The sequence below is a fragment of the Daktulosphaira vitifoliae genome, unplaced genomic scaffold, assembly GCF_025091365.1.
Source record: "Daktulosphaira vitifoliae isolate Bord-2020 unplaced genomic scaffold, ASM2509136v1 Scaffold_5, whole genome shotgun sequence".
NCBI lineage: Eukaryota > Metazoa > Arthropoda > Insecta > Hemiptera > Phylloxeridae > Daktulosphaira > Daktulosphaira vitifoliae.
Window position 1 is genome coordinate 15836441 of NW_026099576.1, and position 14580 is coordinate 15851020.

The window sequence follows — 14580 nt, forward strand, 5'->3', positions numbered from 1 at the left end:
TAATGAATGATATTATTAATTATATTATGCTATTAAGTGAACTCATAAAATTCATAATCTATACTGACAGTTATTGTAAGTATAAGATATTTTGCAAGTTAAGATATGACCGTAAAAATAATTGTAAAAACTAATAGCCTTTAAACCTGTTATTATTTATATATATAGAATATAAGACTCGTATTTTACAACTAAAATATATGTTTATATACTTATGATCTATAACGAAAAATTGCAAATATTTGTCTTTATAAATTATAAGTTCCGTGAATCGTGTAGAGTTCTATTGAGATCGTGAATAATTGCAATTAGTATAAGTATTTATTAGCTGTAGCAATTGAATTTGCAAGTATGTTATAATTAATGATTTTCGCTAATTATTATTATACCTGGATTGTTCGAAAACATTAAACCAGTTTAGATTTATACAGCGGTTAATGAACTTAGACTTAACATGTATATTATGTGCATATGTCTGTCTTAATTTTGGCATACGAATAGAGATAATTCGGATTTAATGGAGGATGTAGTCTTCTGCACTGTAGAGATTCTGTTGTTTATTTGTTCATAAGGCAGAAAAAAGTTTTTACGTATAAATATAATAAAGTAATGAAGCTTATTAGTATTATTTTTCTTGTACACAAGCGGTGCAGCACAAGTGCCAAACTGTTCGTTTGTTAACAAATATTTAGCAGCGCATAAAATATACAATAAAAAAGTGAAGGTAAACTGATTGAGAGGGGTCTGTTTACGGTAGAGTTGATTCAAATCCAATAAATGTTCGCAATAAAATCGGTCTACTTATTCTATACTTTGTTTATGATATATTTTGGTTAAATCGTTGAACGTGTGTCGCTGCCACTGTTAATGCGAACAAAAGTGTATGAGAACCATAAACTGTAAATCAATCGGCATAACGAAGCGCACGTACAGGATATTGTCGTGGGTATTTTCACTTATATTGGGGTTGGACGTAGTCGTATTCTTTTAGTTTTTCACCTACAGGTTACTTAGGGGCTCGTTTTTGTTTTCATAGCATCGCGGCGATGATGGGAACACGGTCCGTGTGAAATTTCCGGTCAAAGTCGTCATCGGGGACTCGGACATAAGATATCGGGGGTATGGGGTAAAAAGTTTTCACACACAAAAAACAAAGCAGAATCTGTAGCAATTCCAAAAATATTTATGTAAACTTTTTACTGCTTAAATTAACACTGTGCAAATAACAGTCATAATAATATAAAATATTATAGTCAATATTTATTTTTAAATAATGTACATAAATAAATAATCGTTGCATCCGTGTACAATGTTATTATAGAATAATTTATTGTAATACTGCGAATGCTCATAAGAGTTTAAATAATGTCGCGTGTGTGTGTGTGTGCACACATACGATTCGGTTCATTTACAGTCATTCCTCTAGAATTTAATGTACAACTGTCGACAAAAGGGTAATCCAATTATGGTTTGCCGGATAATATTTAACATTAGATATCAAAACATCCTTATCGTTTGGATGTCGCGAAAAAGTACAAAATAATCCTGTAGATCTACCGCGTTGAAACCGACAGGTCTACAAGAATATGATGAATTTCGTAGGCATACCCTTGACAATGTATGTTTCCATTGAACAAAAAAAAACCGATATATTTTCGATCATAATCCTCGGTTAGGTAGCGTTGAGATGCGAATCTGAACTGGGGTGCTTGTAGGACATTGGCGGGGAGGGTATCCGGCAACCCTCTTTGTGTGACGAGTATAATAGAAAAAGAAGGGCAAGGGGGCGAGCTAAAAAACGGCCGACTACCTGAAAAAAGAAATTTGAGTAAAGATGTGTGTACCGGTTGTCTTTACACCGCTGGCAGTTTAGGTAGATACACATTGCTTGTATCATAATTTTTACCATGTTCGATCTACTGCCTTTCGCAGCACATCTACGAGTACTGAAAACTAATAATATGAATGAATAAACGTACTTAGTGAAAACGTACGTGAAGGACTATCGATAGTGTACACTAAAATTAATGATCCATCGATTTGAACGTACACACACATCATCATTTCGAGAGATAAAACGATGGGGACTTTTTCGTCATTAATTTCGAGTGTACTTTAAACCCTATAAGCTTCAAGACGACGAATGGGAGTCAAGTCGCCACAACATGTTCAAAGGTGCTTTGATGTGCATAAAAAAAAAAATGCACGTGTGAGCGTATAGACAAATTTTATCTGCTATCTAAAAAAAAAACTGAAGATTAAAAATCCAACGATGTTTTCTGCGAGTCTTATCTTCCCAAGGACATACAACTTACCATAATTATTTTTATATATGACTTTTCGATTTCAATTAGTTAAAACGATGTTTTCAATCGAGTTATACACTCTTAATTAAACATGTACAATTAAAAGTGAAACTATTACATTGGTCCATCCGACCTGATAATGAATTGAACTTAAAACAATATTACTTGTAAATGTTGTGTTCAGTTATCTTATGTACTTCCTACTTGCATACCTAATTAAACATCATATATATTATGATTTTATACGATTTATGCGCGGTCAACGGCTGTCAGCGATAACTTTTTATATTTCATGTTTGGCGTTTAATTATTTTTCTACGATCATTATTGTTTTTTCCAAGGCAAGCGAGCCGTTTACATTTAGAACTACAAAAAAACTACTCAAACAACTCCAGTATTTTTAATAATGGAAAATATGATTGAAATAAAACACTGGGGGTAATTTGAATGCGTCTATTGTTTTGAGCACATACGACGTTATCTAGAAATCGATTGAACCCATTTTTGGATCTAAGAATGATTCAACACGGCGATCGAATGATTTATATACAACATCCGTTATGAGTTAACAATATGCGCAAAGACATCTCAATACATAATGAGTAATACTATTGAAAGAATAGAATGTATTCGTTAAATAAGACATTATTGACATTACGATGTACTGCAGCCTCGTTGACAACAATCATTATGGCGTTTAACGGCATAAAAATATTGGAGAATTTGACAATCGTTTTTCTGGTACATCGTAATCGACAAATTTTACAAAAAAATTCTATTCAACCTGTGCAATGTGCATTTTATATTTGAAAAGTCTGTACATGTTGAATTGCAGAATACAGAGTAATGAGTACACATTTTTTATGCCAACGTATAAATGTGTATTATCATATGATAGGTGTTAGAATTGCACATATGTTGGTAGTTTATGAAAAAAATATATATATTCGTAATCGGCCGTGTGAAATATAATTTGTGGGAACAGCGTAAGTGAAATTGAAGTGACAAGCAAAATCCGTTCTTGGAATTGTAAATTAGTCGCTTATGAGAATTAAGATAGTGAGCGTTTATCAAACAAAGTGTCTGCAAACATGTAATTGTGCGGAGGCGCTAAAAGGTGATGAAATCGATTTCTTGTCAGTCGGTAATGATACCAAAAGGAAAATATTGACTAGACAATTATTTTTTAATAAATTCATTATTATACACGTAGGTATAATAATATTACCTATATTAGGTTATTAAATTAAATTTTATAATTAGTCTTAATACAGAAAAACATATTATTCGACGTAAAATAGTAAACATTTTTTCATTAGAAATAATTGCTTATTTATTTACTTTACAGTTTTGATTTGATTTTAATTATTTCTATAGACTACAAGTAAATGAGTTTAGACTAGTGTCAGAGGGATTACTAGAACTCAAAAATCAATTGCAAACCTAGTTTGTTGTTGACAAATTGAGTTCTGAACTATCTTCTGATTGGTTAATATTAAAAAACACTTGTGTACATTTTAAAAACTGAGATAAAGATTTTTGAAAATTTAAAAATATAAATAAGTTGAAATTAAGTAAAATACTTTAATTAATAATAATAAAAATCATGATTTACTATATAATCGGTTTTTTTTTTACCTAGTCAAATGAGTACTTTGTAATTATAAATGTAACTATATACTATTTACTTATATTCTAGTGAATAATTAATTTTTTAAGTATACAAATATGTTTCATATGTCCTTTAATTAAAATCTTGATAAAATTTCTTAACAAATACAATATCAAAAAAAAAAAATGGATAGGAAGTATTTATTTTTAAATAGTTCTAATAAATTATTAAAAAGAAGAATAAGATTTTGGCAACAGAAGCATAATTAGAGATTAATTAATTAAATTAATTAAAGTTTACAACATAGTAAATGACTAAGTATATATATATGTCATAGTTTTTAATAAATAATAAATAAGTAAATTTATTTTTGTTGTGATGAACATATAATAAAAATTATTTTATGTTTTGGTATCAAACATACTTAAAATTAATTTTTAAAGAGTAAGAAACATACTTGGAATATGTTTAAAAGTAGGTGTAATATTTTGAGAAATTAACGTATCATACTTGAAATATACATTTTTAGTAACATAAAAAATGTTTCAAGCCAAAATTGTGAAGTATTAGTTTTAAATATATTTTCAATGAACTTGTAACAAAAATTATTTTAAAATGTCGTTGACACGCTGTCGCGTCGTCTCGGTTTTTCATGGCAGTAATCGAAACGAATGTCCTCGAAACCACATTTCGATCTGGCGAAGAAAAGCGCCCAAGTATAAATATAGAGGATAGCAGATCTATAAAAAGAATGAAAAATTCCAGGCGTGTCGAAATCAGAATCGACGGCGTTTTGGGCGAGATTCAAAAATCCTTGTAGGACGGTCATCGCAATATCTATGAAGTGTCTTACGTTATTTCATTGACCGCAACAAGGACAAAATCTCGACAAAGGACGTGTTGTTTCTATTTTACATTATATTGAATTTCCTTTTCGTTTGATTATGTATTTTATTGGGATGAAAAATTTAAATCGAGTCCATGTAAGTACGTTAACATTGCTTTTGTATTATGCTAATGAAGCCCCATCACACAAAATTATTTTTAAAAAGTTATTACTTGAAAAAAAGTTAATCTATATTTAATTTTCTAATCTTCCAGTTTTTACCTTTATGAATAAACACAGGATTAATATTTACCCTTAATAATTTTTACCGCTAACTACTAGTTATTATTTAGTTTTTCAAAATTCGTTACTAGCACCGGAGCGCTATGAATTGCACATACATCTGGATTTTTAAATAAACATTTATAATAATTAATTTTCACGGTGATCATGACTTTTCTTTTTAATTTTATTTTAGTGTAACTAACAATAAATATTTATAGTTCTAAACTTAAATACTCAACTCCTACAACTCCACTCTCATAACGTCCGGCACATTATGATTATTTGTTCACTGGTTTGCAAATCTGTATGCATACTTACAGTAGTATAAGTGGTCTGATCCGTTAGTATGAGGGTACAATCACCAATGACGTCATTTTAAATATTCATGATCATTTAGTCGAATAAAGTACGATTGTTTGCAATCGGTAATTAAGATCGCTAACACTAGATGTTCGTTTAATATCGGCGCAAGTTCTTTTTTATTTGTTGAAGATTGGATGTAAGAAACTTGCAACTTTTTAAGTTACTGAATTTCTTATTTAATATTGACATTTAACACGATTACTTTCATAAAAGAAACTTTATTTATGGGTGATATTAATTGTTGTCATTAATATGAGAACATTTAATTACACGTGTTTAATGAATATTGACCATATAAATCATTTATGTATTTTCGTTGGAAAAGTTATTAACGAATATTTGTCGTGGCGCAATAAAAAACCAGTACCGGCTCTTCTAGCCGCTTCAATAGTGTTTCAACTTTTGATCTGTGCATAAAACATTACTACCATATTTAGTAGTATTGTCCAGAATTCTCAGGGTGACTAAGAGTATCGTATAGAACAATGTTTAAAAAGAACCGGAAAACGATTGAACATATTGAAGGAATCTCATAGGTCTCATACATATGATTGTATATTTAATGAATCCAATCATCTCAGTACATGTGAAAAGACAGTAAAAATGTGAATGGCATTTATAAGACAAGGCAGAAAACAAGCATGACGAAAGTTTTCATTATTTTTTTTATTGTTTATAGTTGTTTACCACATGTTCATAAAAATGACATAATTCGATTAGTTTGGAAATTGATTTTTGAAATCTCATTTAACTATTAATATTTAATTTTTATCGTTATTTATTTGTATTTTTTATGACCAATTCCGAATGAGAATTGGTTCTTTACTATTCTGTTTTTTTTTCGTTCACATTTTGCGCTACTTTTTCTAAGAACTAATGCGTCCAATGCTTATGTTTGGAGAACAATCACTGCCGCCACTATAGTTTTCATCGACTAAAAATTGTATTAACAATCACGTTACTGGATATCTCATCTATATATTGTTAATAATTTGTATAGTATTTTATAATATATAAATAAAAACTAAAATATTTTACATAATTTATAATAATGCCTAGAATGATTCTGATATGACACTTCGGGAAATCAGGTAAATAAGAATTAAAACCAAAGATATACTTAATAAAAAATCTTTTTAGATAGTACAACGATATCTTGATTTACAACTCATTTTACTTTTTCGTGTAAATTATACTATAGGATTCGTCATAAATGTTTAATATTAATCAAGTATTGGTATATAAATATACAATTTGAATATGAGTCTTAAAAACCCTCTAATATATTTATATACTATATTATACAAAGTGTTCAGTAAGTAAAGAAACAGGTCAGTTTGTTACAAACAATGGAACAATAGAAACCCGTTCCTTACCTACTGAACACTCAATATGTATTTTATAAAGACTTCAATATACATTTTTTATTTCATTTTTACCTACCAAAATCAGAAATTAATTTAGTGGAAGACAAAATAATAATCAAAAATTTTTATGTTCAGTTTTTTTCTTAGTATACACACATTATTAAAAAATTTTGATAGGAAATGATAGGAATATTGATAGGATGTCAAATTTATTGTGAGTAATTAATCGCCAAAATGTAATTTTATATAAAAAAAAGTTTCATGATTATGGAATTCATAAATAGTTGACCAAGTGACTACTAAAAGATTTAAGTTTACACTATTAAGAGGAGCTATTTAAATTGCTCCCTACACTACCTATAAATGTTAAATTTGAATCACGAACAGTTAATTAATAAAAAAATGCTGTCAGTATTATCTTGTAAAATGACATAATTTTATTGTCCAAAGAAAGTTGGATAATGGAGCACGTTTCTCGGGCCCCGAATATAGCAATGTCATAGTTTGGGTTTTGTTTTAGAGATAACATAAGAAAAATTGTATTTTAACTATAATCATATTTACTAGGAGAATCTATCTCTCTTGATATTCCGTTCCTTCTAGCTCAAAGGCCCCGTAATACTTGCCGCTGATACTAGTTATATATAATCATTATTTACTTAAGTTTTAATACTTCAATGGAGAGCATACTTTCTGTATCACACAATTATATTAATAAAGTACAGTCATTAAAAATTGCACTTAATTTTCTATTTGTTAAATAACTCATATAATAACTCTGGTAACAATTGTATATAGTGATTTATGTAAAAAAAAAATTCTGAACTATTTAAAGTATTTTACTTATCTTTTATTTAGTATTGTTTGTTCTTAACTTAATATTGTAGTCCTTATTGATGACTAAAATATGTAATATAATTAGGATATGATGAAATCGAATTATTCTATTTAGTATTATTTTTTGTGTCGTAATTCGTTTTAGTACCTTGATACTTTTGATTCACAGATAATTTTACAAAAGTACTTTATGTACATGGCAAACAAAAAAAAATTTTTAATTAAAGTACTTCAGACTTAATTTCAATCAGGCGCCGCAGAATGAAACATTAATTATTATTAACTTGGAAACTGTAATAAAACTTTCTTATCACTTAGTATTCAATTTTAAACTTATAAAAGCTTGTAAACAAAAACACTTTTTAAGGTTAAGTTGTTTTCTCCAATGTTATATAAAGTAATTTACTATAGCGTAGAAATATAGCTGACTTTTGTAAAATCTGCTTTTCATTTAGTGATAAATACCTAACGATTTTAAAAATTACCAATTTTATAAACTACAAATTCAACTAAAAAAATTTATACTTAAGAAAATAATAATAAAAAAAAATGATTCTATTATTATTTAGTAAAACATATTTTTTTGTATATTTATATGAAATACGTCTTTTTTGATTTTATCATTAAAAAAAATTAAGAAAATGATAACTATTTATTCTCAATGAAATGTTAAATTTTATCAGGTAGTGAAATTTACAAGAGATGTAATTTAGTAGGGATAAAGTGGATAAGTACACCACAACAATTTTTTTTTGTTTGGTTAAAAATATTTTTATTGTAAAGAATCACTAGACGAAGTTTTAGTTTCAATACTAAACTTTAAACTAATAGTATGAATTTCCAATATGAAATCTAATTCATTGTCTATTTTATGTACACAACAAAACAGAATAAATAAATTTACATACATAAATTTTACTCTTAGATTTTGAATTTATATTAAAAGTATAATATATTAAAGTTATATGACGAAAAATAAACATTTTTTTTTTTTAAATTTTATTTGGTACATGTATTTATATCTGTAATTAGCCAAAAAAATATATTTTTGACAATTGAAATGCATCAAACAAGTAATGTGGCAAAATAGTTTAAATTTTTGTATTAATTCTACTAAATAATTTTGATATATACTATTACCTTAACAGGCTTATAAGCTATTATATTGTAGCGCTTTAAATGCACTTCAATTACACATCTAAGCATGCACTGCACTTGTGTAACGTTTACTAATAAAATTATTTGTTTTATGTAATCGCCGATAAGTCACCTACATTTAATATCAAAATATTATGATTATTTATCAAAAGCATTGAATTGCCCATAAAATCACGTGCCATCTCATAAAACTTGAATTTTTGTTGTGTATACATAAAATTTGCAAAAAAATATAAATGTTGATTGTTCCACATTTAATTATTTTTGAAAACGCATTCATATTAGCGGTATGCTCCATATTTTATCGTAGAGATGATCTACATTTGTTTTAAATTAAAAGTAAATTATTTACTACCCTCTCAAAATTATATTGTAAGCACGAAATGAGTTAATTTTTCTATAATGGTATCAATTGGAAATAAATATATTACATTAGATAAAGGAAAATATTTTTTGAAGTATGTAAAGTAACAAAAATCGTTTTAACTCTAATAAAATATGTTAAAAAATGAATGGTTATTTATTTAATCATTTTGCATTATGAATTGATTGTCTAGACAAACTTTATTTTATTATTATATAATTTATCCGGTTTACGCGCCTACACTTGATTTGAAGTATAAGATAAATATGTATATCTAACGATTATTTTAGAAAATATAGATAATTGGGAATAAATTTTAAAAAAAGTATAACTATTTCGACAAAAAAATTTTCTCATAAAACCAAAGCAATTTAACAAATTGACAAATTTCTATTGAAGTTTTACCTCTTGTTATTAAAGTTAAATGAATTATTACTAACAGATGAATTTGATAAATACCTACTGTAATTATTATAAATATTTCTATAATGAAATATGATTTGGCGTAAAGTAGCATCAATAGTTAGTAAAAATAAAATCTTTAGTCCCCCTCATAGAAAGTATTGTGCATGCTACTAATTATAAGTCTTAATTTTGGGTAAAATGGCGTTAATATTAACAACATATATTTTCATTATAGTTTGGTTTGAGAATTATGTTGTCTATACTTAAAATTCAATATTTTAATTTGAATAAATATAATGACCTACATTGTAATAGTTTTTTTTAATCTAAGTCCATTAGTTGTTACATTTAAACCTAATTTAGTAAATGCATTTTTTAAAGATAAAACAGCCAATAGGTCACATAATATTGATAAAATTGATTATTAAATAAATATATTTTACAAAGATTCACAATTGAATTTTGAAGTTGCAGTAATTATTCTTTTAATTTATAATAATTTCTATTTTAATAATAAATTTAAATATATATTTTTACCAACTAAGTAGTGGTTATTGATTTTATTTAAAGCTTGTAAAAAATATTAATTAGGATAAAGGTATCAAATAAAAGGAAACAGGCAATTTCATTATGATTTGAGACCATGTATTACTATGAATGAAAAAAAAAATTACATATTATAGCTGTTGTATAATATACATTATTACGTAATAAATAATTAATTACATCATTTAGTAGTATATAGTATATAGGTTATAGTTAAAGTAAATGAAAGGAAGGGAAAAAAGATTTAGACCTTCCTCTTTACAATCATTATTGATATTTATTGTAAACATGAGCATCTTCAGTAAAAAATAAAGAGATAGTTACTTACCTACAGTAAGTTAAATATTTGTTAAATTGCTTTAGTTCTAAATTTAAAATACAATTAATATGCGAAGAAAGAAAATAATGAATGGTTCTCTTCTAATATTACTTATCAAATCAGTGATTCTTTCAGGCATCACTACAAAAGGACTAAACATAACAAAAAAAATTTGATGAACAGAAAAGAAATATTAAATATTAGAAAAATTGAATTTTGATATCATAGTGAATGACCTATAATTGATAAATAAGAATCAATGTAGTATTAATTATTTAATCCTACAGTAGACGAATTAAAAATTTAACTTCGACAAAAAATTGTGTTCTAAAATAACTGAATTTTAAAACTGCTAAATTTTTTTTTAGACCACTGAACCCAATAAAATATTAATAGAATATACTAGTTGTAATAAACATTATTTTTGTATTTTTGTGCATATCTAATAAAAAATGTAATTAAAGAAAGGGTTTAAAAGTAACCATCTTTGTATGGAAAAAAAATAGTGTCAACTCAATATTTGAAAATATTTTAGACAACTTTTAACCTATTAATTTTACATAAATAAAATTGAAGCTTTCAAAATTTACTACAATATTTAAAGAAATAAAATTGTCCAACTATTCTTTTTCTATGATACATTGGCCATCAAAGTAAAAAAGTTCGCAATTTTACAAAAATATTATTTAATACTCCATTTTGGAAAATTTTCCAGAACGTCTGACAAACCAAAATCTGTATCAAATTAAAGTTTTACATAATGATTATAAAAAAAAAACAACGTTCTCACAATAATTTTCTATGATTTATTTGACTTTAATAACCCTTTTTTTCAACAAAATATTTAACAGATTCGTATTGAAACGTCTTTATAATTATGTTATTGGCTGTCAAATTACATCTATAATTGTGACAATTATGCCACGTCCCCGTCTGTTGTGTCCTTAATTAATTAGTTGATTTGGTATTAAAAAAGATAAAAACTTTAAGTTAAGATTAATTTTAAATTTGTATAGAACTTCTATTGTTCAGTTTTTGTAATACAATCAAGAAATATTAAGAGAATAATAGATTTTTATTTTAATGTTTATATCATAATTTTTTGTGAAATTTTGTGTATTTAATTATATTGCTTACAATCAGAATAACAGACACAGGAAATTATATAGACAAAAATAATTTTTCTTTTTTTAATTGTCAGAAATAGACACTGTATTTATTACTGTACTTATATATATATATAATTTATTTAATTAATATAATATTAAATTCCAGTGTTCATTATACACTCCCTTAGTGTAACCTTGAGTGATATTACTACTGCTAAAACATAATTGATTACAGCTGGCTCATATTTTAGTTTCAGAAAAACGGTGGGAGACCACCTCTGCTGTTTGCTAGTAAGAGTAGAATTTTAAAATATCGTTGGACACGATATTTACCGAACGTATACGATATTCAACGAGAGTACAATAGTATTGCAGAATCAGTGATACCGATATATTACAACGTAGTCCATTGTACAGCGGCCAAGCAGGCTGCCAACACAACGAAACAAATATTGATTGAACCCTCCGCCATGAATCGTGGTACCAGCAACCGTGTCGTATTTTGGTAGATGTGGTATCAGTCAGGTTATGATAACCGTAAACTCGCACACTATTGTTTTTACAGCTATATTTTTGAGGTTATGTTATGTTTTGGAAAAGACTTTTCGAATTTTCGAAACGCAATTACGTTGTAGTGAAAACCGTGAATGGACACTGTCGCCATTTCGGTATTTACGACCAAAAGATGGATACGTTTTTTAAAAATCAGACGTTGTTCGTCGTGATTGGATGTACCGGTACTGGGAAAACAAAATTAGGAGTAAAACTTGCCAAAGAGCTTGATGGTGAAGTGGTGTCAGCTGATTCTATACAAGTAAGTGCAGTTGGAATTTACTTTTCTCGTACTAGTTAATGAAAAATGTCTCGTACGTTTGAGAGAACCTATTTTGCTGTAAATTTAACATTTTATATGGTTTTGAATAACCTACTTCTGTTTGTTATCATTTATTAGTTTTGTGGCGCATTTAAAATGTTTGTTCAACTTTTTTGTTGGACGCCTATGAAAATGTCGATCGATATTTAACACATCTTATATTATATATTTTATTGGAATTAATTTTATACATTTTATACAAAAATTGAATTTCTCCTATAATAGTGACCATAAATTTCAAATAAATTTATCTTTTAATTGATAAAATTAAAAAAAAAGAACTTTGTAATTTAACAAAATTAAAAAATATTTAATGATATGATAAATTTACAGTATTATTTTAAATATTATATAATATATAATATGAATTAATCTATGTATTAGTGTTTAAGAATATTATGTTTGAGACATCTGTCTAAAGTCATCTATCTGTGACTAGGTAAAGAAGAATGTAATTTATTTCTTTTGACGCTAATTTTTCTATATTAATTGTATTTTAAAAATGAAGTTATAAATTATGCTTTACGTTTAACAAATTCCATTTACACAATTCTTCTAGAGTAAATTACATTATCTAACATTAATTAAAAATTATTTAAGATTATGCCAATTTAAAACTATTTCAATTTAAAAAAAATGTACATTTAAAAATAAAATATAATTTTTTGTTAGTATTAAATAGTCTTTGTACTATTTAGATTTTGTATACTATAAGGTTTAAATTATGCAAATATTTAATACTATATAATGTTTATTATTAGGAACTTTTTTAAGTATTCAAATAAGTAGGGGGTTGTGATTTTCACATTACTTTTAACTCTCTGTGTAGTTATATAATAAATAATTTTTGGAGGAATGTTAGGGTGAACGCTTATGAAACATGGGGAGAGTTAAGGGATGATTCCCTGTATTTTCCTCGTCACTTTAAACTGTATAATATTGAAAAGAAGCTATGGCCTATTTATCCAAATTGAATTTAGTTTTTATTTTTACGATCTATTCACATCAATACTTATATTTCTGTTATATTTATCAATAAAGCGCAAGTTATAATTTAAATTTGATATTATTTTTGGTTTATGCTTTAACAACAAACTTTATTTTTATTGTATAAAAAAAATTTCCGGGTTCAGTTTTATTTTTAGGAATTCACAGGTATTTACCATTCCATTATGTATATAAAACACTGCGTTTTTAATAATTATTAGTTATTAATTTTTAGTAGTTGAATAACATAGTTTATCGTGTTATTTCTTAGTGTAAATTAAGTTTTGATGATATTATATATGCTGAGTTATTCACGTAAAATTAATTGGTTAAATGATGCAAAAATACTAAATTATCATCAGAACAAAAATTGATAACAATATATAAAGCTGAAATAACAATTATTTTAAATTTAATTCTTAACGTTCATTGTAATGTAATATTCATTATTATAAAATTATGTTTAGTCAGCAGAATTTAGGTACAAAGTTGCTTCTTCAGTTTTTAACTGTACGATATAATGTTTATAGACCTCATTTCATTTTAAAATCAATCAGATTATCATCATATTTTTATATCTAATTAGCTTTTATCCGTCCATTAATTACTTCTGTAACCTACGTTTTTGAATTAGTTCAGTTGTATTTTGTTTGAGAAAATATCACTAAAGTAAACTCAAACTATTTTTTATGATTTTACAAGTACCAAATATATCAATTTATATAAATATTATACATATATGGTGGTGTTCCGATGTTTTGACAATTTGCCATAAGAAACGTCATATTAGTCATATTATGACAAATTTAATAACTCTTGATCAAATAATCATTCCACTGTAAGTTTTTTTATAATAATTTCTGCATTAGTAGACTACTTTAAAAGTAGTATATTTTTTTTAATATGGCAAAAAAAATTTAAAATAAATTATTTTTCTCATTACAGACTAATAATAAAAACTATGCTTTATTGAAATAATTTATAATATGATTATTTTTTGTTTAAAATAAAATTATGAATATACCACCATCCGGGAAATAATTTTTACTATAACCATTAAAAGAATTTTTTATGAAAATTAAAAACATATACATAACTTCTAGTGATTCACTCTGTTTATGTCAGATAGGTGAATTATATGACGTAAATACTAAGTAAAAATGTTTGTGAGTAATGAGTTGTCTGTGTCTGTGTGTGCGTTTTGTGTGTCAACATATACGAG

The 14580-nt window shown here is 26.3% G+C and overlaps 1 protein-coding gene across 1 annotated transcript in view; it reads left to right on the top strand.

Moving 5' to 3' along the window:
* Window positions 1-11901: 11901 nt before the first annotated feature.
* The window catches only part of LOC126908074 (tRNA dimethylallyltransferase), a 52839-nt gene continuing 50160 nt past the window's right edge, over window positions 11902-14580 (top strand). The window contains exon 1 of the mRNA XM_050689919.1: window positions 11902-12311. Coding sequence (XP_050545876.1) covers window positions 12084-12311 — 228 coding nt within the window. The 5' untranslated portion in view covers window positions 11902-12083. The remainder of the gene's footprint in view (window positions 12312-14580) is intronic.